This window comes from Chanodichthys erythropterus, chromosome 15 (assembly GCF_024489055.1).
Source record: "Chanodichthys erythropterus isolate Z2021 chromosome 15, ASM2448905v1, whole genome shotgun sequence".
In the NCBI taxonomy this organism is placed as follows: domain Eukaryota; kingdom Metazoa; phylum Chordata; class Actinopteri; order Cypriniformes; family Xenocyprididae; genus Chanodichthys; species Chanodichthys erythropterus.
In genome coordinates, this window is record NC_090235.1 from 3,029,446 (window position 1) to 3,055,064 (window position 25,619).

Genomic DNA, 25,619 nt, shown 5'->3' on the forward strand with positions numbered 1-25,619 from the left:
AACCGGCATATTGTTTCCACTGTAAAAACTTTTTCTTCCTCAAACACTCCAGAGTTTCTGCTGATCTGGAAACAGCTGAAGAACATCAACTGATTCCAGATCAGTTAAGTGAGAATAAAAGCAGCTTTATTACCTGAGAGATATCTTTCCAGAGGGGAGGTGGAGCTTTGGTTACCCCAGCAACAGAAGAACAAGCTCCAGACCAGGACGGTGGCCAATACCAACACGATCACCCAGAGCAGCCGGGCCAAAGCCGGGTACGCTAGGGCCCAGTCCTGCAGCGCGTCCATACTTAGCCACTTTTCCTTTTCCCCTCTCTGTCTACTCCCTCTTTCCTCTCGTCTAGCTCCTGTGGCTGCTTCTCAGTGGCAGATGGGCAGCAGCTGTTCAAGGCCACAGCCCACGTCAGCTCTGGATGAGCGCGTATACGAGTGTGTGCGGCACTCGCAACCCTGCCTGGAATATCCAGCAGCCACTCCCAGGGCAAAACATCTCTCACTCACACACACACACCCTCATTTCACTCAGGCTCTGAGACCTGTTGGTTAATGGTAGGTAAGGAGCAAGAAATGCACCCGAGGCGGTTGAAAGCGACAACGTAGTTCACTTACTAGGAGTGCGTGTGCAAACACAGAGATCATAGGATTACAATGAATGTAACCTGTGGCTTCAAAATGTATTTGGACACTTGAGTCACACTTATTAAAAATATCTTGAGGGGAACTGATTACATACATCCACTAAAAAAAGACTTGAGCTTAGTCATTGTTAAAATGGCTGAGAAAAGTGAAGTTAGTTCTGAGAAAAGGTCTAGAATCATTTGCTCATTTTTTTGAGTGTGACTTCAGTGGCCAAACACTTTTTAGGCTCACTATATAATGAAACAGCCTGTCTTTAACTACTTTGTACTCACTTAAAAAAATTTGTTAGGTACAATGTACTTATTGTGTACACTTTTGCTGCTATTGAGGTGGGATACGGTTCAGGGACAGGTTTGGTGGCATGGGTAGGTTAAAGGGTAAGGGTCAACAGTGTAATTATGTAATTACAGAAAATTGCATTCAGGTATTTTTAAGTACAATGTAAAAATATGTATGTACACAATAAGTCCTTTGTATCAAAGTATTAATTTAAATGTTAATACATAGTACTTAAAGATTCTTAAAGTGGGTCCACAATTTATGACAAAATATTGTTCTCTTTCCATTTCAAAACTATATTTGATGATTTTACTGAAAGGTACGCTTTTACAGTCTCCATTTCGATGAATGTACCAAATAGATCAGCTTCCAGGAAACATGCATTCATTAAAATAGTAAACGGCACACTTTCCACAAGCATTTCGTCTGGACTTTGGATGAAATATAAAAATAACCAAAGGAAAAATCTGTTATTTAGAGGAAGTTGGTCGTTTATGAGTCACAACAGGATCTTTCCATCTCGGTTGGCTTCTTTGACAACACACAATCTGTTTTCAAACTTTGGCTCAAAATTACCTGGTCGCCCCCAAAATCAAACACAGATGCCCAACATTCCTAGGTTTCAGCTTGTAAACACACTTCAAAATCAAGACGGCTTTAAAAGAGATGATGATCAGTCAGGCAGCTGGTAATGACTGGTTTGTGGCCATCTATTGGTGACTAGCCAGAGAGTGGTGGAAAAGTTAGTCACTACTGCCACCTAGTGGATAAAACATGAGCTGAGACATTGCTGCTGCCATTACTAAAAGATTTCATTAGAGCTGATGCAGGGTTCCCACAATTTATGACCAACGAATTTGTGATTTTTAATTACTTTTCCATTTGTTTGGGATGATTGTACACTTTTAAAAAATGCATCTAAAATGTGTTATATCTAGCCTACGAAATGCTTTAGAACTGTTACAAAAAATTATACTATTAATCAAATATTTGTAGTAAGTTTTTGTTTTGAAAGTAATTATTTTATTCAGAAAATGTGCATTACATTGATTAAAATTGACAGTAAAGTTGTGTAACAAAAGCATTCAAATAATGCTTAACTTTCCATTCATCAAATAATCCTAAGAATATTAAATATTAAATGGTTACTTCACCCAAAAATGAAAATAATTTATTATTCACCCTCATGTCGTTCTACACCCGTAAGACCTTTGTTCATCTTCAGAACACAAATTAAGATATTTTAATGAAATCTGATGGCTCAGTGAGGCCACTATTGACAGTAAAGCCACCGAACCTCTCAAGATCCATAAAGGTACTAAAAACATATTTAAATCAGTTCATGTGAGTATAGTGGTTCTACCTTAATATTATAAAATGACAAGAATATTTTTTGTGCACCAAAAAAAAACCCAAAATAATGACTTTTCAACAATGTCTAGTGATGGCCAATTTCAAAACACTGCTTCTGAGCCTTACAAATCTTTTATTTCAAAACACTGATTCGATTTGTAAAGCTCTGAAGCAGTGTTTTGAAATTAAGATATTTTTGATGAAATCCAAGAGGAATATGTCTCGTCCATAGACAGCTACAAAATCAGAACTTTCAAGGCCCAGAAAGGTACTAAAGACATTGTTAAAAAAGTCAACGTGTCTGCAGTGGTTTAACCTTTATTTTATGAAGCGACGAGAATACTTTTTGTGGGCAAAAACAAAAATAAGCGCTCCCAGATTCTATGTCAGAAAGCCGACTCATTGGCCGGCTCCTGCGTCAGCATCACACGCATGCATCGTGCTGCTCATGTGATCAGCTTTGGCCAATACTGAGCTGGCATTTGGCAACTAATGATGACAGGGAAGAGAAGAGATTGTTGAATAAAGTCGTTATTTTTGTTTTGTTTTTCCGCACAAAAAGTATTCTCGTTGCGTCATAAAAAGGTTGAACCTCTGCAGTCACGTTGACTGTTTTAATGATGTCTTTAGTACCTTTCTGGACCTTGAAAGTGTTGATTATATTGCTGTCTATGGACGAGTCATATACCTCTCAGATTTCATCAAAAATATCTTAATTTGTGTTCTGAAGATGAACGAAGGTCTTTCAGGTGCCGAACAACATGAGGGTGAGTAATAAAATGACAGAATTTACATTTTTGTGTGAACTAACCCTTTAAAATACTTTCTCACATCCCAATTTTACTGTGCACAGAAAACTATTAGCCAATAAAAATGTTGCCGTGAGTTTGAAGTGTCTCACAAGACAAAAAATGACTAGAGATTGTACCAGGACCTTTTTGACCAAACAACAGTAGAAATAGGAAGCGTTTGGAAAACCCATTGACGACACAAATTGTACACTTCACCTCTGAACATTAAAGATTAAGTACGTTGTAGGATCCTTGAAAATGTGTTCAGAAACACACCTTCATTGTTTATTGTGGTGTTATGATGTTCAAAACAATCACTTGCATATGGAAAAAGAAAAATATCCTTCGAGATTACACAGAACTGGAATAATTCATAAAAACTTGCCTGGTAAAGTCCTTCCTTCATACAGAATACATAATTTACGGGAGCATCCCAAAACTCCATAGCTTTGTCATGCTGGAAATGTCGGCAATAGTCTTTTGTAAAATGATCCTAATGTAAAACATGGCTAGATAAAAGATGTTAGTTAAATACTAAGATGAGGTTGAGGAGTGTAACAGCTGATCCACTGTTCGCCTTTTGCTTCCGTTCTAATAGAAGCCAGTTTCTTGACCCGCCCAGTTTGGTGTCTAGAAAGGAAATGGAGGATCATTAGTGGCATAAAAGATGCAGCATTAACAGCAGAAGTTTACTCAAAACAAATTCTATTAAATGAGTTTGACATACATATTTTAAATGCTCTGACTCAAGCAATGTCTCCAGAGTGAACATCAAGCAAAATACAGGACAGCAGAAGATACATGACGTGAATTACTTCGCTGACACAAAATCCGATTATTCAGACATTACGCCGAGTCTGGGCTTTGATTTGGGAATGTGCAAGATATTTAGGGGAACTGTATGCCTGGCTGATGTTCACTTAAGGGAAAAATGCTTCAACGCTTAAAAGTAAAAGTTTCCCAGCACACTCATTTAATGACGGTAATGATTCCAATGAGGCCAGGCTGAAGGAAAACCTCATTACTTCGGTCCGCTCCTCCTGAACACCCAGTTTTGTTTGCTTTGAGTCTGGTACCTCATTCCTGCTGCTGTGACTGATCTTCTTCTCGATGTTCATGGCCAGCATCTGACTGCGGAATGACAAGCTCTTAGTCTTCTCGATCACTTGTTGATACGGCGACACAGCGTTGTTCCCCATCACCACGTGACCCTGAGTAGAAAACACCCATTAGGCAGGAACAGTGAACCGTGTAAAACTACATGAACACCTATATGAATTATCAAGCAACTTTAAAGTATTATAATGAAAAAGTAAAGGCTTCAGGGGATTAGGGGCTTCAAAGTCACCTTGGTGACTTGCAAAACTTCAGACAACAATTCTTTTACTAAATTACAGTTCCTATTAAGGGTGTACGATATATATCGTCTATGATAATATAATTGTTTTAACGATGTGCAATCTGACATTATCGAGTATGTCCATCACTTTGCAAAAACCAAACAAAAACACACCTAGAGACTGTGTGATGCACTGTGTGATGTAGCCTTTTTGGTTTAGGTTTGACTACTGCACGTGCACACTTTCACTGTGTGATTTATGCCATCGTCCCTGTATGAGTATTTATCTTTTAGGCTATATTTATAGCATTTTTTTCCAAATATCAGCACAATTGCAAATGGAATATTGATTTTATACATTTAAATAAACAATTAAGTGACTTACATTTTGACAATACTGCCTGTTGTGCCCTATTTCAAAGACAAAGCCACAGCAGAACTGTTTTGCATCTCTGAACAGCACAGCAGTTTTTCAACTGAATGAATCGGTCTATTTGAACGAATCAGTTGAATTAATGACTCAAAGGTTTGCTCATTAAAAGTGACTTGCTTCCACCTACTGGCGGTTTTAGTTTCATTTTTAAAGTATCTTTTTAATTTTAAAATCATTTCATATACATAGATCAAGCATAACATTATGACCACTTTCCTAATATCGTGTTGGTGCCCCTTTTGCTGCCAAAACAGCCCTGACCCGTCGAGGCATGGACTCCACTAGACCTCTGAAGGTGTGCTGTGGTATCTGGCACCAAGATGCAAATCCTTTAAATCCTGTAAGTTGCGAGGTGAAGCCTCCATGGATTGGACTTGTTTGTTCAGCACATCCCACAGATGCTCGATTGGATTGGATCTGGGGAATTTGGGGGCCAAGTTAACACCTCAAACTCGTTGTTGTGCTCCTCAAACCATTGCTTTGTGGCAGGGCACATTATCCTGCTGAAAGAGACCACAGTCACCAGGGAATACCGTTTCAATGAAAGGGTGTACATGGTCTGCAACAATGCTTAGGTAGGTGGTACGTGTCAAAGTAACATCCATATGGATGGCAGGACCCAGCAGATCATTGCCCAAAGCATCACATTGGCTCCGCCGGCTTGCCTTGTGCGTCCTGGTGCCATGTGTTCCCCAGGTAAGCAACGCACACGTACCCGGCCATCCACGTGATGTAAAATTTCCACCTTCTTCCATTGCTCCGTGGTCCAGTTCTGATGCTCATTGTTGGTGCTTTCGGTGGAGGACAGGCACCCTGACTGGTCTGCAGCTATGCAGCCCCATATGCAACAAACTGCGTTGCACTGTGTATTCTGACACCTTTCTATCAGAACCAGCATTAACTTCTTGAGCAATTTGAGCTACAGTAGCTTGTCTGTTCGATCGTACCACAAGGGCCAGCCTTCGCTCCCCATCAATGAGCATTAGCCACCCATGACCCTGTCGCCGGTTTACCACTATTCCTTTCTTGGACCACTTTTGATAGATACTGACCACTGCAGTCCAGGAACACCCCACAAGAGCTGCAGTTTTGGAGTTGTCTAGCCATCACAATTTGGCCTAGGGATGCACCAGTACAAAAAATTTGGCAGATAATTCTTTATATTTAAAAAGCTGATAACCGATATATTGGCTGATATCTATATCAAAATTTTTATATACTCTTTGAGAGCCTGATTACAAAAACAATAGTTTCACCATTAAAAGCCATGTCCCGAGCACACTGTATTTTCCTTTTTGAAGTGATTTCAATCATATTTCAAGCAATTCAAAACCATAATGGCAGACAGTGTGTATCAGAAGTGTCTCAGCTGAAGGAAATAATCCATTATTTATCAGCTTTAATATATTGGCCAAATTTTCTTATCTGGCCAATAACGATAACAATAAAAATGAACATATATCAGCCGATACTGAATCTGGTGGCCGATATATCGTGCGACCCTAATTCGGCCCTTGTCAAACTTGCTCAAATCCTTACGCTTACCCATTTTTCCTGCTTCTTTTTAACACATCAACTTTGAGGACCAAATGTTCACTTGCTGCCTAATATATCCCACCCACTAACAGGTGCCGCAATGAAGAGATAATCAGTGTTATTAACTTCACCTGTCAGTGGTCATTATGTTATGCCTGATCGGTGTATCATCACTGATCTATTTTTAAAACATCAAAAATGAGTTATGCATTAGTTACTGTAGGTTAAATTCTTTTATGTCACCTCTGAGCTGCCTTAAACAGTCTGTGCAAAAATATAAATGCCACTTCAGATGTAGCTTCTGCGTTTCATCAGCAACGCAAAGGTGGATTTTGTTGATACTGATTTAATTTGACTGGTAACTTATTATTCTAAATGAATTTATTGATTAAATGTAATAATTTGACATAATGAATGGAAAATTTAATTTCTGTCACAGCTGCGAACCACCACACAAAATATGAAGAATAACAAAAACTTTAGGAGTCAGCTGTCAACAGCAGTCCTAAACCTGCCAAGATACCAGCACAAAAATATACTCAAAAATACTGTCTAATCTCCGTTATCGACAAAATCCCAGAAAATTTTGCGATATTATCAATATCGCACACCCCTAGTTCCTATATCAGTTTAGCTTACAATAAAATCTTAGGCACTATTCATAACAAACACACACACACACAAGAAAGTAAACTAAAGTTGGCTTTTCCCTTTGAACCCCACAGTTAAAGAAAAGCTCACACAATACAAAAACGTCACCCTCATGATTCCATCATACTCTGTAGCTCTAAAATCTCTTTCGCATTTGCACATAATCAAACTTTGCTCACTGCACACAATGGTCAAAGACATCAAACCAGCCATGACGCATTGTGAAGGCAAGTTAGATAAGCACAAGCACAAAGGAATAGGTTTATGTGAGGTACAGCTAAAATGAAGAAAACTTCTGAAGAATATAATGTATATTTAATTTATAATATTGAATATAAGACTAACATATAATATAGAGTAATATTTTTTAAAAGACTTGACATTCTGTATGTTAACATTACTTCATGCAATAGTTGACGTGAAGCAATGAGTATTTTAACAGTTTTTATTAATATTAATGGTAATTTCTACAAATGCAATTTTATCACTTCAGTATAAATTAACATTCATGTTTGTTCATAATACAATAACTAATTGTCATTGAAAAATAAAATATTTATAAATTAACAGTAACTTAGATTAATAGTTAAAGTTATATATGGGTCAATGACGTGATGGGTCATTTTTTTTTTGTCTTAATAATAATAAAAAACAAAGATATGACATCCAAAGAATGTAAGTTTGTACAACTAGATCTTATTGAATTCAAAAGGTTTTAATTAAAGTGCTAGTTCACCCAAAAATGAAAATAATGTTATTACTCACCCTCATGCTATTCCACACCCATAAGGTTAATTCGTTAATCTTCAGAGCACAAATTAAGATATTTTTGATTAAATCCAATGGCTCAGTGAGACCTGCATTCACAGCAATGACATTTCCTCTCTCAAGATCCATTAAAGTACTAAAAACATATTTTAATCAGTTTCATGAAGCAGTGTTTTGAAATCGGCCATCACTATATAAGTCATTATTTTGTTTTTGTTTTTTTAAATAAAAATATTCTTGTCGCTTTATAATATTAATATTGAACCACTGTACTCACATGAACTGATTTAAATATGTTTTTAGTACATTAATGGATCTTGAGAGAGGAAATGTCATTGCTCCCTATGCAGGCCTCACTGAGCCATCGGATTTTTACAAATATATCTTAATTTGTGTTCCGAAGATTAACAAAGGTCTTACGGGTGTGGAACGGAATGAGGGTGAGTAATAAATGACGTTATTTTCATTTTTGGGTAAACTAACCCTTTAAATTTTGCTATATATTTAAAGGTATTTTAAAGATTTTGAAGTGTCAAAAGGTAAATTGGTTTATCCATCCAAAGGCCAATATAGCCATTTCATTTGTGATTAAAATATATTAAAATGTAATAAATGTATATATTATTCTGGCATGATTTTATAACATCATATATCAACATAGTGCAAAATGGTATTAAAATTATGTGTAGAAGTTGCTTTGTTATGAGAAAGACTGTCCGAAAAATTTATTTCATTGATGTCATTCGGAGTAACCAATATAAAGGGACCATTTTGGATCAAGTCATGATGTCAATATTATGTGACAGGATGTGACATCATTCAGACACCTGCAAAGGACCACATGGTCATGAAGCAAAGTAACTAACTCTCTCTTAACTATTTGAAAATTTCATGTTTTCACTTGCTCATACGCATGTCCCGAAACATCAGGTCATTCGGTACAACCGCTATAAAACATGGAAAATGTTGTAATATTTTAAAAACTTGTACTAAATATAAAATGTTTGATAATCCTTTTGCTAGCTAGCTAGATATCAGCCTGTTAGCATTGTTTGAAAATATCGTCATTTAGTATAACCAAAAGTGTCATTCGGTAAAACCGAAATTTTGGTTAAACCGAATGACTTTTTTGGTGACAAATTTTGTCCATCTTGTAAAAAAAAAAAAAAAAAAATGACAAAAGCAGTGTTAATTGATTATAAAAACCACAATCTCATTGTTAACACTTAATAAAACTTAACAAAATTAATTATATCTCCATAATGTTTTTTTTACACTTTTAAAAACCTTATTTGTCAATGACCCATATATATAAAAAATTTGCTTTTGCTAATATTAATGAAATTTACCATAATAGTAAATTGTTACCATGCATTTTTCGGTAATTTACTTTTGTGAAATGGGAAAGAGCAGCTTGGACATTCTGCTAAACATCTCCTTTTGTGTCCCACAGAAAAAAAGAAAAGGGTAAGGACATGTTTGTTAATACATTAACAATAAATCTATTAACCAACTATCAATAAGCAATATGTTATTACAACATTTATCTTTCTTAATATTGGTTATTAATAAAAATACAGTTGTTCATTCTTTGTTCATATTAGTTCACAATCCAATACCTAATATTAACAGATATAACTTTTGTGCCTGGTTTTACAGACAAGGCTTAAGCTAGTCCCAGACTGAAATGCTTGTTTGAGCTTTCTTAACCGAAAGCAACTTGCACTGACATATTGTAAAATATAAAATCTAATAGTAAATATCGAGATTTATATTGACTAAGATATTATGTCAATATAAGTATTGTTCATTGTTAGTTCATGTTAACTAATGCTATCAAATGAAACCCAATTGTAAACTGCTACCAAAAAATAAAAACATGAGGGTGCGTTACTGATTTTTTGGGTGAATTATCCCTTTAAAAAGGTCATATTCAGCTAAAATAACAAAAATAAAATAAAAATTCAACATAAGACTCATAACTGTAAAATAACAAAATTGCTCTAGGCTATGAGTACCTAATTTAAACAATGTACAAACAAAAGGCCCTCTTTCACTGTCAGAGGGAGTCTAGTGCATCTTAAAATAATGGTCTTTGTGTTTGGACATGTGTTCTGCACCCGAGAGCTCACTCACCAGTTTGGAGTCGATTTTGGCATCCAGTCTGGCATTGCGGATCAAGTTTACGATCCATCTCTCAGCCTCCTCGGGGGTCATATTCAGCTTATCTGCCAACATGCTGCCCAGAGACAGGAAGAGCGATGGATGAGAGGGAGAAAATGAGAAATACAGAGATTGCCTAAGGTCAACAACGAGCTGTAGCTCTCATCTTCAAACAAGAGTTCAAACAGTCTCAGTGAAAATCAATGAGTGTGATAAACACAAGCTGACGACATGAATTAAGATGCACCACCATGTCTACGATTAAATGTGAACACAACAGGGTTCCTAAGTAGTGGTGTTCAAAGAAACTGTTAAAGGGGTACTATTGCATTTTCAACTTTCTTTAGCATGTAATGTTGCTGTTTGAGCATGAAAAATGTCTGCAAAGTTACAAAGTCCACTCCAGTAAGCACTGTTTCTGAACTCCCTGAAACACCTTGATTGTTTTCTTCTGGAAACGTATGTCACAGTAATTCCTGTCTAAGGCATACACAAGAAAAAGTGGCGAGCCCTGTTTGAGTTGCGTTAGTCGTGTGTTGAGACTTGTGGGTATGGTAAGGGGTGTGACATTTCCGCAATAATATAAAAAATTTGAGAAAAAATTATGGGCCTCATTTATGAAACGAACGTATGACAGAAAACTGTGCGTACGGCAGTTTCCACACAAAACTTGGCATTTATCAATATGGATGTGAGTGGTGGCTACGATCAAATCTCACGTCAGGTCTCAGCTAGTGTTTCGCAAGTTTTTGAGTTAGCGTGAGCTTGCGTGCAGCATAAATCTAGTGAAGAATTGTAATGAGAGCATTTTGATCATTTTCCTGACAAAACAACCAAAGATTAGTCGATCATAAACCTTTAAGAATAGAATGTCAAATTAAAATTAAATTAAATTAGAATACCATATAATAATGTTTTTTTAGCTTTACATGCGCAAATAGCAGCATAAAAGAACATAAGGATTCACCGTGCTTCTGTGAACCGAGAAAAACTGAATAAAATCAAGTAGGCTAAATAAAACGAATAAAATAAATAGGACTACATGACATATATTTCTTTTAAATAACAGATTAACAAAAGAAAAAAACTGTGATGCTCGTTTTTGTGACACTAACGCATTGTATTTGTTTATATCTTTATTTTATTAAATCTAAGTGATATGCACAGGTGCCTCATGTGCACACACAACATCAGTTCTAGCGTTTATAACTTGACATTCTTCATCAAACTAAATTGCAGTCATTCAACCAAACATAAAAGTTACACTGCTCAAATTAAATAGTCTGCTGTAAATCAGCATGCCGTGTGAAGGATGCTGTTTTACATGGATATTGGGACACAAGTGAATTACAAAGCCTTAATTGTTTACATAATGAATAATAACATATTTGGATTCTTGCCAAATGTGCGAGGCTTGAGCACATCAATTTTGCTTTAGCCTATAAAAAATTGTTTTGGCTTGACTTATGTTTATAATGACTACCACTTATGTTTTATTTTATAGTTTAATATATAATTCTATAACTTCTTTTTCTTTCTTGTTCTGTTCTGAATACCGTTAATACCGATTTGTTGTGGAGGGAACTACAATAGGCCTATAAATGTTTTGTTTTATTTAACAGTATTATATATACATACAAATGAATGTAATTGTTTGCAATTACGAGGTTAACAGGCGTTTTTGGTGTAAAATGAATTTCTCTTTCATGAGATTACTTCCTCTTCTTGGCCGGGTTATGTATATCTAGGGGCGAGGCTTCCAAACCAGGCATGTGACGGTATCAAATTTTCATGTTGCGATTAATTGATGAAGCTTTTATCGCGGTATACGGTATTATCACGGTATTAAAATAAGTTGCAAAACCATTTTTGTCATAGTTTAACAGGTTTAAGAACTCTTTTTGTAATAAAACAAAAACAACTCTGACTGAAATTTTCAAACAGATTAAAATGCAAAAGAATTAGGCTATAAAGAACAACAGATAACACTTTACTCTATTTAATGCATTAACTAAGATTGAGCAATAGCTACTTTTGTTACAGAAAGTGTTATTTTTTGTTAATGTTAGTTTAGAAACACAACTGATCATTGTTAGTTTTATCTAAGGTCCATTAAATAAGTTATTTTGATTTTAGTAATGTTATTCAACAGTAACTAAGAAATTAACATTAAATAATAATAATTAATACTTTATAAGAATTTTTATTGTCAGTATAGTGATAATGAATTAACATGTTAACTAATGAAGCTGTATGTTTTCAAAGTTTTACTGAACAATAACAAATAATCAGAAGATTTCTAATCATTAGGGCATGTTGTAGTCCAGATTAAAATATCAAAATGTTTAGGTTTGAAAATAAATATCCTTTTAAGTCTTTTTTAAGTATTCAGTATTTGGTGCTGTGATGAACAACACTGAGATTACAAAAAAATGAATGGCTGTTTGAAGCATTTTAAAAACTTCACTAGCGCAGTTACTTTGTTTGCACGGTTTCCGTGGTAACCGCTGCACGCTGCTGTTCCATCAGCGCCCTCTACTGTCAGAGAGTGAGCACGCACTTTAATTCAGCTCGTCTCCTTCACTGGTTCCGCCATGTGCTTCTCGTGCAGGTTGGGATTGTTTACATCTGAGCGCGTGTCCTTTTGACGCAGAATACAGCGGTGTAGTGCATTTTATACGATAGATGGATAAAGTATTCTTAATTGCCTTATAAAAAATTAATAATTGGTAATAAATTATTATTTACGGTATTCTGAAGTGCCGACGATTACAATATCGTGCATATTCATTATCACGATTTATCGCATTACCGAATATCGGCACAAGTCTATTCCAAACCATGAATTTTTAGGGGCGTGATATTTAATGACGATTGTTTTCAGCCGCCACATTTATCAACGTACAATCATTTGTACAATGGGATTGGAAGCATACGAATGTTTGATGAATCATAAGATGGTTTCGGCGCTCGTTTCTACGTTAGATTGATAAATAAGGTCCAATGTGTTTTTAGAACATTCAAGCATGAAATCCTATCATAGTGCACCCCGAAAACAAAATCAAGACTATAAAAAAGGTCATAATAGTTCCCCTTTAGCAAGCATCAATGAGTTAACTAAAACTATAGCATACTTGTTACTTCATTTCATTTAACTTAATGTTAAACAGACACTCAAAATAAAACTTTAAAATTAAAATCGAAAAGAAAAAAAAAAATCAAAACTATACATAACTCTAATAGCATCTCAATGATACTTAAATAACGCTGTTGTAACACACTGTTGTACTCTACATTTAGCTATCCTTAGCTCGTTCTTCAGAATGTACACAATTGTGATGTCTCTCAGCTTTTGTCAGATTTGGCTGGGGTCCATTGATCCTGGCAGCGCAGTGAATACTCGCAGCACGCTACGCTCTTTTTACAGCACTAAGAGGATTAGCGCACACTAGTCTATCAGGATTCATCCTGGGAGGGGGGGCTACCTGATGCTGATGCACTGATGGATCCGGCAGAATGTCTCGAAGATGAAAAGCCTTGCGTTTTCAATGAAATCCTCCAAGCAGGCCACCAAAAAGAAGTCATTCACCAGTACCTTGAAAACAAATAGAGCCCATTCAAATTATGTGCTTTGGAAGTTGTGTAAATATTGTTGATTGTCCACTGAATGGCTCCAAGACTGAACTATGCACTTATAGGAAAATACTTTTTCTCCAATAAACCTTTAAAGTAAAGTGTGTAACTTGTCTGCACACAAGTAGCACAAACAGAATTACAAAAATAATAGTCCAAATTATATTTTAAAATGTCATTTATAAATTTATAAAACTGAATTTTCAGCATCATTTTTCCAGTCTTCAGTGTCACATGATCCTTCAGAAATCATTCTAATATGTTGATTTGGACAAGAAACATTTCTTATTATAATCAATGTTGAGAGCAGTTGTCCTGTTTAATATTTTTGTTGAAACGGTGATAAAAAAAAAATTTCAGGAATATTTAATGAATAGGGAAAAGAAAAGAACTAGAAATTAGATTTATTTAGTTACAGTGTAAATGTATTTATTGTCACTTTTGATCAATTTAATTTAATATTTTAGTGTATTAATTTCTTAATACACAGTGCTCGGCGTAAATGAGTAAACCCCCTTGGAAAAGTAAGTGTATGTATGTATTATATACAGTGGTGTGAAAAAGTGATTGTCCCCTTCCTGATTTTTTTTTTTTTTTTTGCATGTTTGTCACACTTTAATGAGGGAGCGTTTAGCATTCAGACCTGTGAAAATGTAATCTCAACTGCCTTTTCACCACCATTTCAGTTTATGCCTTTGGGATTTGTGTCTATAAAAGATGATCTAGGTTCAGCTGTATATAATATATAATATACAGTGGTGTGAAAAAGTGCTTACCCCTTCCTGATTTTTTTTTTTTTTTTGCATGTTTGTCACACTTTAATGTTTCAGATCATCAAACAAATTTAAATATGAATCAGAGATAACACAAGTAAACACAAAATGCAGTTTTTAAATGAATGTTTTATTATGAAGGGAAAACAAAATCCAAACCCACATGGCCCTGTGTTGAAAAAGTGCTTTCCTCCTGCTGTTAACACCTGAGTTCAGTTTCTCTAGCCACACCCAGGCCTGATTACTGCCAGACCTTTTCGCAATCAAGATATCACTTAAATAGGACCTGCCTGACAAAGTGAAGTAGACCAAAAGATCCTCAAAAGCTACACATGTTGAGATCCAAAGAAACTCAGGAACAAAAGAAAAAAGAAAGTAATTGAGATCTATCAGTCTGGAAAAGGTTATAAAGCCATTTCTAAAGCTTTGGGACTCCAGCTAACCACAGTGAGAGCCATTATCCACAAATGATGAAAACATGGAACAGTGGTGAACCTTCCCAGAAGTGGCCAGCCGACCAAAATTGCCCCAAAAGGCAGCGACGACTCATCCAAGAGTCACAAAAGACCCCACAACAACATCCAAAGAACTGCAGGCCTTACTTGCCTCAGTTAAGGTCAGTGTTCATGACTCCACCATAAGAAAGAGACTGGGCAAAAATGGCCTGCATGGCAGAGTTCCAAGACAAAAACTGCTGCTGAGTAAAAAGAACATAAAGGCTCGTCTGAGTTTTGCCAGAAAACATCTTGATCCCCAAGACTTTTGGGAAAATACTCTGTGGACTGACAAGACAAAAATTGAACTTTTTTGAAGGTGTGTGTCCCATTAAATCTGGCGTAAAAGTAACAGCATTTCGGAAAAAGAACATCATACCAACAGTAAAATGTGGTGGTGGTAGTGTGATGGTCTGGGGCTATTTTGCTGCTTCAGGACCTGGAAGACTTGCTCCGATAAATGGAACCATGAATTCTGCTGTCTACCAAAAAATCCTGAAGGACAATGTCCAGCCATCTGTTTGTGACCTCAAGCTGAATTGAACTTGGGTTCTGCAGCAGGACAATGATCCAAAACACACCAGCAAGTCCACCTCTGAATGGCTGAAGAAAAACAAATGAAGACTTTGGAGTGGCCTAGTCAAAGTCCTGACCACATTCCTATTGAGATGCTGTGGCATGACCTTAAAAAGGCGGTTCATGCTCAAAAACCCTCCAATGTGGCTGAATTATGACAATTCTGCAAAGACGAGTGGGCCAAAATTCCTCCACAGCGCTGTAACAGACTCATTGCAAGTTGTCGCAAAGGCTTGATTGCAGTTGTTGCTGCTAAGGGTGGCCCAACCAGTTATTAGGTTTAGGGGGCAAGCACTTTTTCACACAGGGCCAAGTGGGTTTGGATTTTGTTTTCCCTTCATAATAAAAACCTTTATTTAAAAACAGCATGTTGTGTTTACCTGTGTTATCTTTGATTCATATTTAAATTTGTTTGATGATCAGAAACATTAAAGTGTGACAAACATGCAAAAAAAAAAAAAAAAAAAATCAGGAAGGGGTAAGCACTTTTTCACACCACTGTATATTATATATTATATACAGCTGAACCTAGATCATCTTTTATAGACACAAATCCCAAAGGCATAAACTGAAATGGTGGCGAAAAGGCAGTTGAGATTACGTTTTCACAGGTCTGAATGCTAAATGCTCCCTCTGGCCCAACTAGGCCATGTCTAAGAGAGGAGCTGCCACATAGATGTAGGTCTGAGAACTGACAGCAGAAAAGCTTTGAAAAGCCCAGTGGGAAACAGTATTAAATTACAGTAGACAGGGATTTGCAGTGGATGAATGGACCTATGGCTAAATGCAAAAGGATGAGCGTTCCTCTCAATATATGCCTCCAACAGATTCAAACTGAGGGAAACATTGTACAGTGGGAATCACAGGAATGACAGCGCTTTTAGCACACAGCAGCTGGTGGTCTTACCGACTCGCACTCCCTCAGTTTTTTCTGGGCGCTGTCAAAATCAAAGTTAACGTAGAGGCACTCCACAAACTCTGTGATGGGATCCTTGTATGTGTATGACTCCTGTTGAGAGAGTGAAAGCAGAGCGAAACATTAATCTCATGCTAATTTGACAGCTAGTGCCAAAGTCAGGGGTATAAATGTGGCGTCGCCCCAAGAAGCACTCTGATGACTGCATTTAAAAAGAGACACTAATTCACAAACTCTGAATCAATACTTAAAAGGAAACACATCTAGTATGAGCGTAATGAAATGCGATGATGCTTTTCGAGCTAGAAACCTCAAAGGAGAATCTGAGAGCTGAACCACAAAGAGGACAATCTTCACAACAACCTGAACTCAGATAAACTCTCTAGGCTAAGATGCGCTTTTCATAAAAACAAAGTGCTGATTTATGCATATTAGCATGCGTGATCAAGGGATGGTCAACTATTTTTTTTTTCTTGAGTGTTTATTTCAGCTTTAATATTTAAAGCAATGTTGATACTGATATAGATAATTGCTGTTAGAATTAGCATAACAGGGCTCGAAATCCCAGAAGCTTTAATCATGCTGAACTCTCAAAGACATAAAATAGTCCACTTAACTGCAGTGGCTACAACCTTAATGTTAAGAAACATACGAGAATACTTTTTGTGCGCAAAAACAAAACGAAAATAATGACTATAACTTCTCTTCCATGTCAGTCTCGTGTTTACGTCCAAACGCCGGCTCAGTATTGGTCGATGCTGTACAGGTGAGCAGCATGATGCATGCATGTGATGCTGATACAGGAGCCCGCCAATAATGAGTAGGCATTCTGACGTAGAACACGGAAACGTTGCACTGTGTTTACCATGTCAACTGCGTAGGAGACTGACATGGAGAGGAAAAGAGATGTTTTTGCGTACAAAAAGTACTCTCGTCGCTTCATAAAATTAAGGTTGAATAGTCATGTGGACTATTTAAACAATGTCTTTAGTACCTCTCTGGGTCCTGACAGTGGTGGTTGAATTGCTGTCTATAGAGGAGTCAGAGAGCTCTCGGATTTCATCAAAAATATCTTAATTTGTGTTCCGTATGGGTTTGGAACGACATGAGGGTGAGTAATTAATGACCGAATTTTCATTTTTAGGTGAACTAATTTGACTTAAAGGGATAGTTCACCTTAAAATGAAATTTAAGTCATAAATTCTAATGTGTTATTCTAGTGTTAAATTCTAGTGTTATTCTAATGCTGTATGCCCTTTCTTTTATGGACAACAAAAGGGGATTATTCAGATATTCAGATGTAACACCCTTTGTAATCATTAACATTTTCATAAATAACTAATTTAATTTCACATTTTTTCTCAGTAACTGTAATGAATTAGTTACATTTTTGTAATTACATTACATAACGCCATTAAATATAAAGTATAAGTTACGTGATTTCAGCAGTTTGAGACACAATCCGAATCATGATTCGACACAAAAGATTCATACGCTCCAAAGCGTTGCAGTGTTTTGAAATTGGCCATCACTATATAAGTCGTTATTTTGTTTTTTTGGCACACCAAAACTATTCTGGTCGCTTTATAATATTAATATTGAACCACTGTACTCACATGAACTGATTTAAATGTGTTTTTAGTACTTATATGGATCTTGAGAGGAAATGTCATTGCTGGCTATGCAGACCTCACTGAGCCATCGGATTTCAACAAAAACATCTTAAATTTGTGTTCCGAAGATGAACGAAGGTCTTATGGGTGTGGAATGGCATGAGGGTGAGTAATACATGACATTATTTTCATTTTTGGGTGAACTAACCCTTTAAAATCAACTAGTCGATTAGTCGGTGCAACCACTAATACCCAGTAGCCATTCATAAAAATCCACTGTGTAGTTAAATCATACTAACCTGTTGGATGACCTTGACCAGGTCTTTCAGGACCTGTCGTCGTTTTCTCACATCCTTGTTGGTAATGACAGCCGTGGTCAAGTAGCGCAGAATGTGGGGGCACATGGTTTGAATTGCGTTCAGGTACCTGAGAAACAGAGAGTACAAGAGTTTGGGGTCAGTGAGGGTTTTTTAAGAAAATAAGTTATTTTTATTTAGCAAGGATGCATTTAAATTGATTAAAAGTGGCATGATGCTGGGTTTTTTTTTACTTTCTATTCATCTAAGAATCCTTAAAAATGATACCGTTAAAGGTGCCATCGAATTGAAAATTGAATTTACCTTGGCATAGTTGAATAACAAGAGGTCAGTACATGGAAAGGACATACAGTGAGTCTCAAACTCCATTGTTTCCTCCTTCTTATATAAATCTCATTTGTTTAAAAGACCTCAGAAGAACAGGCGAATCTCAACATAACACCGACTGTTACGTAACAGTCGGGATCATTAATATGTACGCCCCCAATATTTGCATATGCCAGCCCATGATCGAGGCATTAGACAAGGGCAGCCAGTATTAACGTCTAGATCTGTGCACAGCTGAATCATCAGACTAGGTAAGCAAGCAAGGGCAATAGCGAAAAAAGGCAGATGGAGCAATAATAACTGACATGATCCAAGGTTACATGATATTTTTTGTGATATTTGTAAATTGTCTTTCTAAATGTTTCGTTAGCATGTTGCTAATGTACTGTTAAATGGGGTTAAAGTTACCATCGTTTATTACTGTATTCACGGAGACAAGAGAGCCGTTGCTATTTTCATTTTTAAACACTTACAGTCTGTATAATTCATAAACACAACTTCATTCTTTATAAATCTCTCCAACAGTGTAGCATTAGCCATTAGCCACGGAGCACAGTCTCAAACTCATTCAGAATCAAATGTAAACATCCAAATAAATACCATACTTACGCAATTAGACATGCTGCATGACGAACACTTTGTAAAGATCCATTTTGAGGGTTATATTAGCTTTGTGAACTTTTTTATGCAGTGATAGAGTCGAGATCTTGAAAGGGGGCGGAGAGCGCGAGCAATTAAAGGGGCCGCAGCATGAATCGGCACATTTCTAATTATGCTCCAAAATAGGCAGTTAAAAAAAATTAATTAAAAAAAATCTATGGGGTATTTTGAGCAGCAACTTCACAGACACATTCAGGGGAAACCTTAGACTTATATTACATCTTGTAAAAAAACGTTCGATGGCACCTTTAAAAAAAATGTATCATGGTTTCTACAAAATATTAAGCAGCACAAATGTTTTAATGATAATAAGAAGAAATGTTTCTTGAGCACCAAATCATGATAAAAGAATGATTTCTGAAGGATCATGTGACACTGAAGACTGGAGTAACGACTGATGAGAATTCAGCTTTGCCATCAGAGGATTCCTTTTTGCCATTGCTGTTTTCAAGAAATCAGTATGGATATTCAGCCCTAAAAATGTATTAAAACATAAACCTATTGCAATTACAAAACATCAGAAATAAAAATGGACATTTCGTTAACAAAATCTGCTTTGATTGGTTCCTGTTTTAATATTACTCACTGTGGTCTTTTAAACACTCAACACAGAGCGTGTCATCTTCAAAGTGCTCAAACTGAGCGGCGCTCATATGGTCACGCATCAAGCACTGTTCCTCCTAAAAAATGTAACACTCTCAATAGCAAATCTCATTAACAGTGAATTTTCCAGCTGCCCTCTCTAAAAGTAATTGTTGCAAACACAAAGCGCACTTCCTGGCAAGTCCCTTTAGCGAATGACAACAAAAATGTTATGCAAATGTGGTTTGCTGCACTTCTACATTCTCTAATGAGCAATTTGAGCGCTTGTTATAGCCCAAGAGGAAATTTTGTGCTGTTGTACTCACTGGGGCTGATAGAGGAACAGCTCGATGATGTTGTCTCTGCCTTTGGGGTGGTTAAAGAAGACAAACAGAGACCAGTGTATGAGCCACGTCCTTTGCTGAAGCGACTGAAGAGGGGAACTCACCGACTGAACCGTGAAGAAAATAAAAACAAGGTTTAATTAAAAATGTGTCAACATTGCCTTCGCCTTATGTCATATCGTTGACGTTACATTACTAGCAGGGACTAGCAAAGCAAACGAGGCTGCAGTAAATCCACACACATCCATCTTTAATTGCACCGCAAATGAAAATGCCAAGCATTTACTTCTCAAAGCTGATGCAATGTAAATGTCATCCTGGTCAATTTTGTGTGTATAGTTGATCTAATGCCTGATGTCTGCTCAAGGACTGTTATATCTGAGCTCAAAGGAACATGGGTGATACAGCAAATTAACCAGTGGGAAGGATATTGGATTTCACCAGCTGATGAAATACAGCTGCAAAGCTTCTATTATACAGGGGAGACAGAGACTTGAAGGATGCCGGACGGACATACGTTGTTGTCGATGGTCTCTCGTAAGCGGGTCAGGTCCTCCATGGCCGCCTCCCAGTTCTGCATGAGGATCTCTGATGCCAGTTTGCCCCAGAGAGAGCTCAAAGCGTTTCTGTCAGTGGAGGGAACCTGAGTTGTGACAACAAAATGTTTTGTTGGTATCAATTCTCTGCCAATTTCCACAATGATATTTCATTGATTCTGCTGACACAGCTATCCATTTTCCGGATATATTGTTGCTTCAGCATTGATAAAAAATTGTCAAAACTCGATTGGTTAAGAGACAATTTTAAACTCACATCTATTGTTATTGTTTTATTTTGTTAGAAAATAATTGAGAAGATTTACAATTTAAAATAAAGTTTCTATTTTAATATACTTTTTAAAGCTGACTTTTTGAATTATCAGGATCATTACTCCAGTCCTCATTGTCCACATGATCCTTCAGAACTGTATTCATTTAAGATACTTTTGTTGAAATACGTTTTTATTTTTTTTTTCCAGGAAAAGAAATGTTTTCTTTAAAAAAAAATTTTTTTTAAAAATAAAAAAATTATTAAAAATTAAAAAGAACAGCATTAAAATTAAGTCTTCTGTAACATTATAAATGTCTTTACTGTCACTTTTGATCAATTTAAAGGATTAGTTTACTTTCAAATTAAAATTTCCTGATAATTTACTCACCCCCATGTCATCTAAGATGTTCATGTCCTTCTTTCTTCAGTTGAAAAGAAATTAAGGTTTTTGATGAAAACATTCCAGGATTTTTCTCCATATAGTGGACTTCAATGGCCTCCAAACAGTTGAAGGTCAAAATTACAGTTTCAGTGCAGCTTCAAAGCGTTCTACATGATCCCAGACGAGGAATGTTCTAAAAAACAAAATAATAATTTAAATTATATATACATTTTAACCATAAAAGCTCATCTTGAACTAGCTCTCTTCTTCTTCTGTATTAGAATTCCGGCAGTGTAGACACTGCTGAGTGTATTACTGCCCTCCACAGGTCAAAGTTTGAACTAATTGTTTGTTATATACTTGCACTAGCATATTGTATATGACATTTTAGTTCAAACTTTGACCTGTGGAGGGCAGTAATACACTTAGAAGTGTCTACACTGCCGGAATTCTAATAGAGAAGAAGAAGAAAGCTAGTTCAAGATGAGCATTTCTGGTTAAAATGATTAAAAAAAAATTTTCAAGAAAATGAGTGATGGTTTCTCTAGATAAGACCCTTATTTCTCATCTGGTATCGCGTACAATGTTTTGAAGCTGCACTGAAACTGTAATTATGACCTTCAACCATTTGGAGGCCACTGAAGTCCACTATATGGAGAAAAATCCCGGAATGTTTTCATCAAAAACTTTAATTTCTTTTAGACTGAACAAAGAAAACACATTAACAATTTTGTATGACATGGGAGTGAGTAAATTATCAGGAAATTTTAATTTGAAAGTGAACTAATCCATTAACGCATCCTTGCTGAACAAAAGTATTAATTTTTGCAAATAAATAAAAATCTAAAAAGCTTAATTGTCCTAAACTTTTGAATGGTGTATGTATACATATGTTTTAAATATTACAAAAATAGCTTTGCATATGATACCAAGATGTCCACTAATAATTTTTAAAATAAATAATTATAAATTTATATAAATTTAAAGAAAATGCTCAAACATATCCAAGTTATTTTTATGATATTTAAAACAGTTACAATGCATAAAACTTTTATGTTCCTTTAACACCCTTTCTAAACCTCTCAAGGTACTGTTGCTGGTTCCAAATAAATTATTAAAAACAAAACACTTTAATGCTATTAACACTCAGCGAAGAAAAAAAATAATTTGTTTCTACTATCTGCCAAAGGCAGTATATTTCAGAGTCCATTTCACACTTCACAAATTAGAATCAAACACCAGCAGTCTTGCTTACATGAACAGAAACACTTACTAGCACACGGAAGAAGTAGAGATACTCCGCAGCCCCCGAGTAGTTGCCACATTCATACTGGAACTTGGCATAACGGTACAGCGTATCCAAATATTCCTGACGAAACTGAGGGAGAAGAATACAGACAGAATGCAAAATGTTGGTGAAATTAAATATTCAACAATGCAATAAGCTGTTAATTAGCTTCTTTGAAAATAAAAAAGGAATAATTGGATATAGTTTGAGGTATGTTGCAAAACTTACACCATGTTTGTCTGCTAAATATTCAAACAGCATTCTCCCATCTCTAAGAAAAAAAGAAGTGCGATGTTGTAGTGACTTTGCATATGTTAACCGCCAAACACACCAGATATTATATTTAAAGGTGCGGTAAACAGTAATATGATGACAGCAGACCTGGTGGACTGCATTTGTCTCTGAGTCTCTGGATCTTCAAACATCTTTACTATGGGTTCAGTCTCAGACTGGAGCTGCTTCAACTGGGCCACCACTGTGGTTCTTTTCTCCCTTAAGGCTACACAGAAAGAAATTATTACATGTAATAATATACATCAAATATATAGTAACACTCTATTTGATGTGAAAATCTTACATGTAATCACTCAATCAGTGTTTCAAGTGCAAAAAACCTTCAATAAAAGTGCTTGTAAACAATGTGTCAGGTAACATCACATTTACCTCAGGAAAGCCATTCAATGACCATAAACTCATTAGTTGACAAGAAAAAATAACTCTGCAGAGGAGCATTTTGCCATATACAATATATATAAATTGCAAAAATCAATATCAAAACGAAATTGGAATTTAATCAAATCACAAGCTGTCAATGCTCAGCCTTTTTACAGATATATTATACATGTTTTGTTTTTTTATTTAACTCTATTTTAGGTGAGAGGGAAACACTTACAATGTGGAATGTCTTTGTCGGGATAGAGGTTCTTATATACGTCCATGGCAAAGTCAACCATATTTGTGTCGCTGAGAAGATCCAGCTTCCCTTGTAGAAGTTCCTTCTCATTGTAGATCTGACGTGACAATAAACATCAGATTTAACAACAGCACTATATAAGGATTTCTGAATATATGACTGACTGTAAACTGAAGAAGAATTATATGTCATAATAATATATTTTTAGCAGTCATGAATCAAACTTAATGCACTGAAATATTACATCTAATGTTATATTTTCATTTATCTTACACACAACAAAGTACTTTCGTTGTAGTAAGTGATGGTATCCCATAGTAATAGTATTTTAAACATATACATATAAAAAAAATAATAATGACAGTATTCACGTATTTATGGTTTACGTGTCACTTTGAAGAACATCATGGTGTTATTACAACATAACAACACCATCTTCAAGTACCATGGTGCTAATTGGATTGGAGTAACGTTAGAAATAGAAAGAGAGGTCAGAGCTACGGAATAAGAATTTATGCTTTAAATATATGTGATCTGTCAAAAAGAAAAATACGTGTTTAATGAAATTATAACTGTAAAGAGGTCATTTCTGCTTCAATATTAGAAAAGAAAACCAAATCATTTATTCAGACCAGCTGATCCGCCACACGTGGCGCTGCCCGTTTAGCGACAACCAATCAATTAAAATATAACAGATCAACGAAGTATTTACTTTACACAGTTGTGTTTTATACATTACCTCCTTGACAGAGAGAAATTCCAGCAGCGGAAAGACCAAATGCCGATCTAAAAAATGCGCAATCTTGGTGGTCAGATCGTACTCCGCCATTTTGGAAATGGAAATCAGCTTTTAAAAAACTTTATTCAACCACTGAAGAGACAACGGTGACCTGCTCCACTCCACAAGCGCTCTCAGCCGGACTCGTGCTGGTTGTCAGATTGGTATGGTTATTGTTACTGTAAAAAAAATACATTATGGGATCTACTTTAAACAGTATTTGTGTAATTTTAATTTCTGATGTTTTGATGACGGTAGTTAGTAGGCTAGTAGTCAACTGTGTAGTTCATTTTATGCAGTAAATTGGTTTGTTTAACTTAGTAATTTAAAAAAAGTGTTTTTTACATAAAACGATATACCAAATTGAAAGTAATGACCAAGCTCTGACACATACATTTTATTAATAATAACCTGATTACTTTATATATATATATATATATATATATATATATATATATATATATATATATATATATATATATATATATATATATATATATATAAAACCTGATTACTTAGACAATAGCATGTTTAAAGATAAAGTTAAGAATTAGCTATTAGCTTATGAGAGTGAGGATTGTGAGATCATGCATGTAAAACAAGCAACCTGGTCTGGGAAAAAAACTTCCCCAAAAAAGATACTGTAAGCAAAATTAGGTGACCTGTTTTTTTCCTTTCCCAAAGGAATGTGGTGGTGTTATACTTGCAGTGTGGGCATAGGAATTTGTCCTCCAACACTTTCTGTGTAATTGTAGGTTCATATACATTAACATGGCAAATTTGCATGCAAATTTGCAACCTCTTATTAATTAACTTATATCTTTCCATCTGAAGATTATGAGTGAGTTTGGTAACACTTTATTTTAGGGTCTTTTGCTTATTAACATGCATATTACTAGAATATTGGCTATTTATTAGTACATTTTAAGCACATATTGATGCCTTATTCTGCTTGACCTTATTTAACATTCTTAATCAATACCTGATCTTAACAACTAACTTACTAACTATTAATAAGCAGTAAATTAGGAGTTTACTAAGGGAAAAGTCATAGTTAATAGTTTATATGTGTTCCCTATACTAAAGTGTTACCGTATAAATTTAGGTATGGTGTACGATTTAGGGATGTAGAGTATGGTCATGCAGAATAAGGCATTAATATGTGCTTTGTAATTACTAATAAACAGCCAATATGCAAGCTAATAAGCAATAGTTAAAGGGTTAGTTCACCCAAAAATGAAAATTCTGTCATTTATTAC

The 25,619-nt window shown here is 35.7% G+C and overlaps 1 protein-coding gene across 2 annotated transcripts; it reads right to left on the reverse strand.

Moving 5' to 3' along the window:
* Positions 1-1,704: 1,704 nt before the first annotated feature.
* Positions 1,705-24,423, reverse strand: eif3eb (eukaryotic translation initiation factor 3, subunit E, b). 2 transcript variants are annotated; one of them, XM_067411108.1, is made up of 13 exons: positions 24,322-24,423; positions 23,562-23,679; positions 23,051-23,168; positions 22,898-22,940; positions 22,655-22,759; positions 20,707-20,832; positions 20,172-20,296; positions 18,259-18,385; positions 16,338-16,439; positions 13,440-13,549; positions 9,928-10,030; positions 4,141-4,275; positions 1,705-3,694 (listed from the first exon to the last, which is right to left on the reverse strand). In XM_067411108.1, exons 1-13 carry the CDS (start codon positions 24,409-24,411, stop codon positions 3,656-3,658), a joined length of 1,341 nt encoding a protein of 446 aa, XP_067267209.1. In that variant the 5' UTR covers positions 24,412-24,423; the 3' UTR covers positions 1,705-3,655. The 2 variants fall into 2 exon arrangements, 1 of the variants encoding a protein (XP_067267209.1); XR_010897272.1 differs by lacking the exon at positions 1,705-3,694 and adding an exon at positions 4,789-5,339.
* Positions 24,424-25,619: the final 1,196 nt, after the last annotated feature.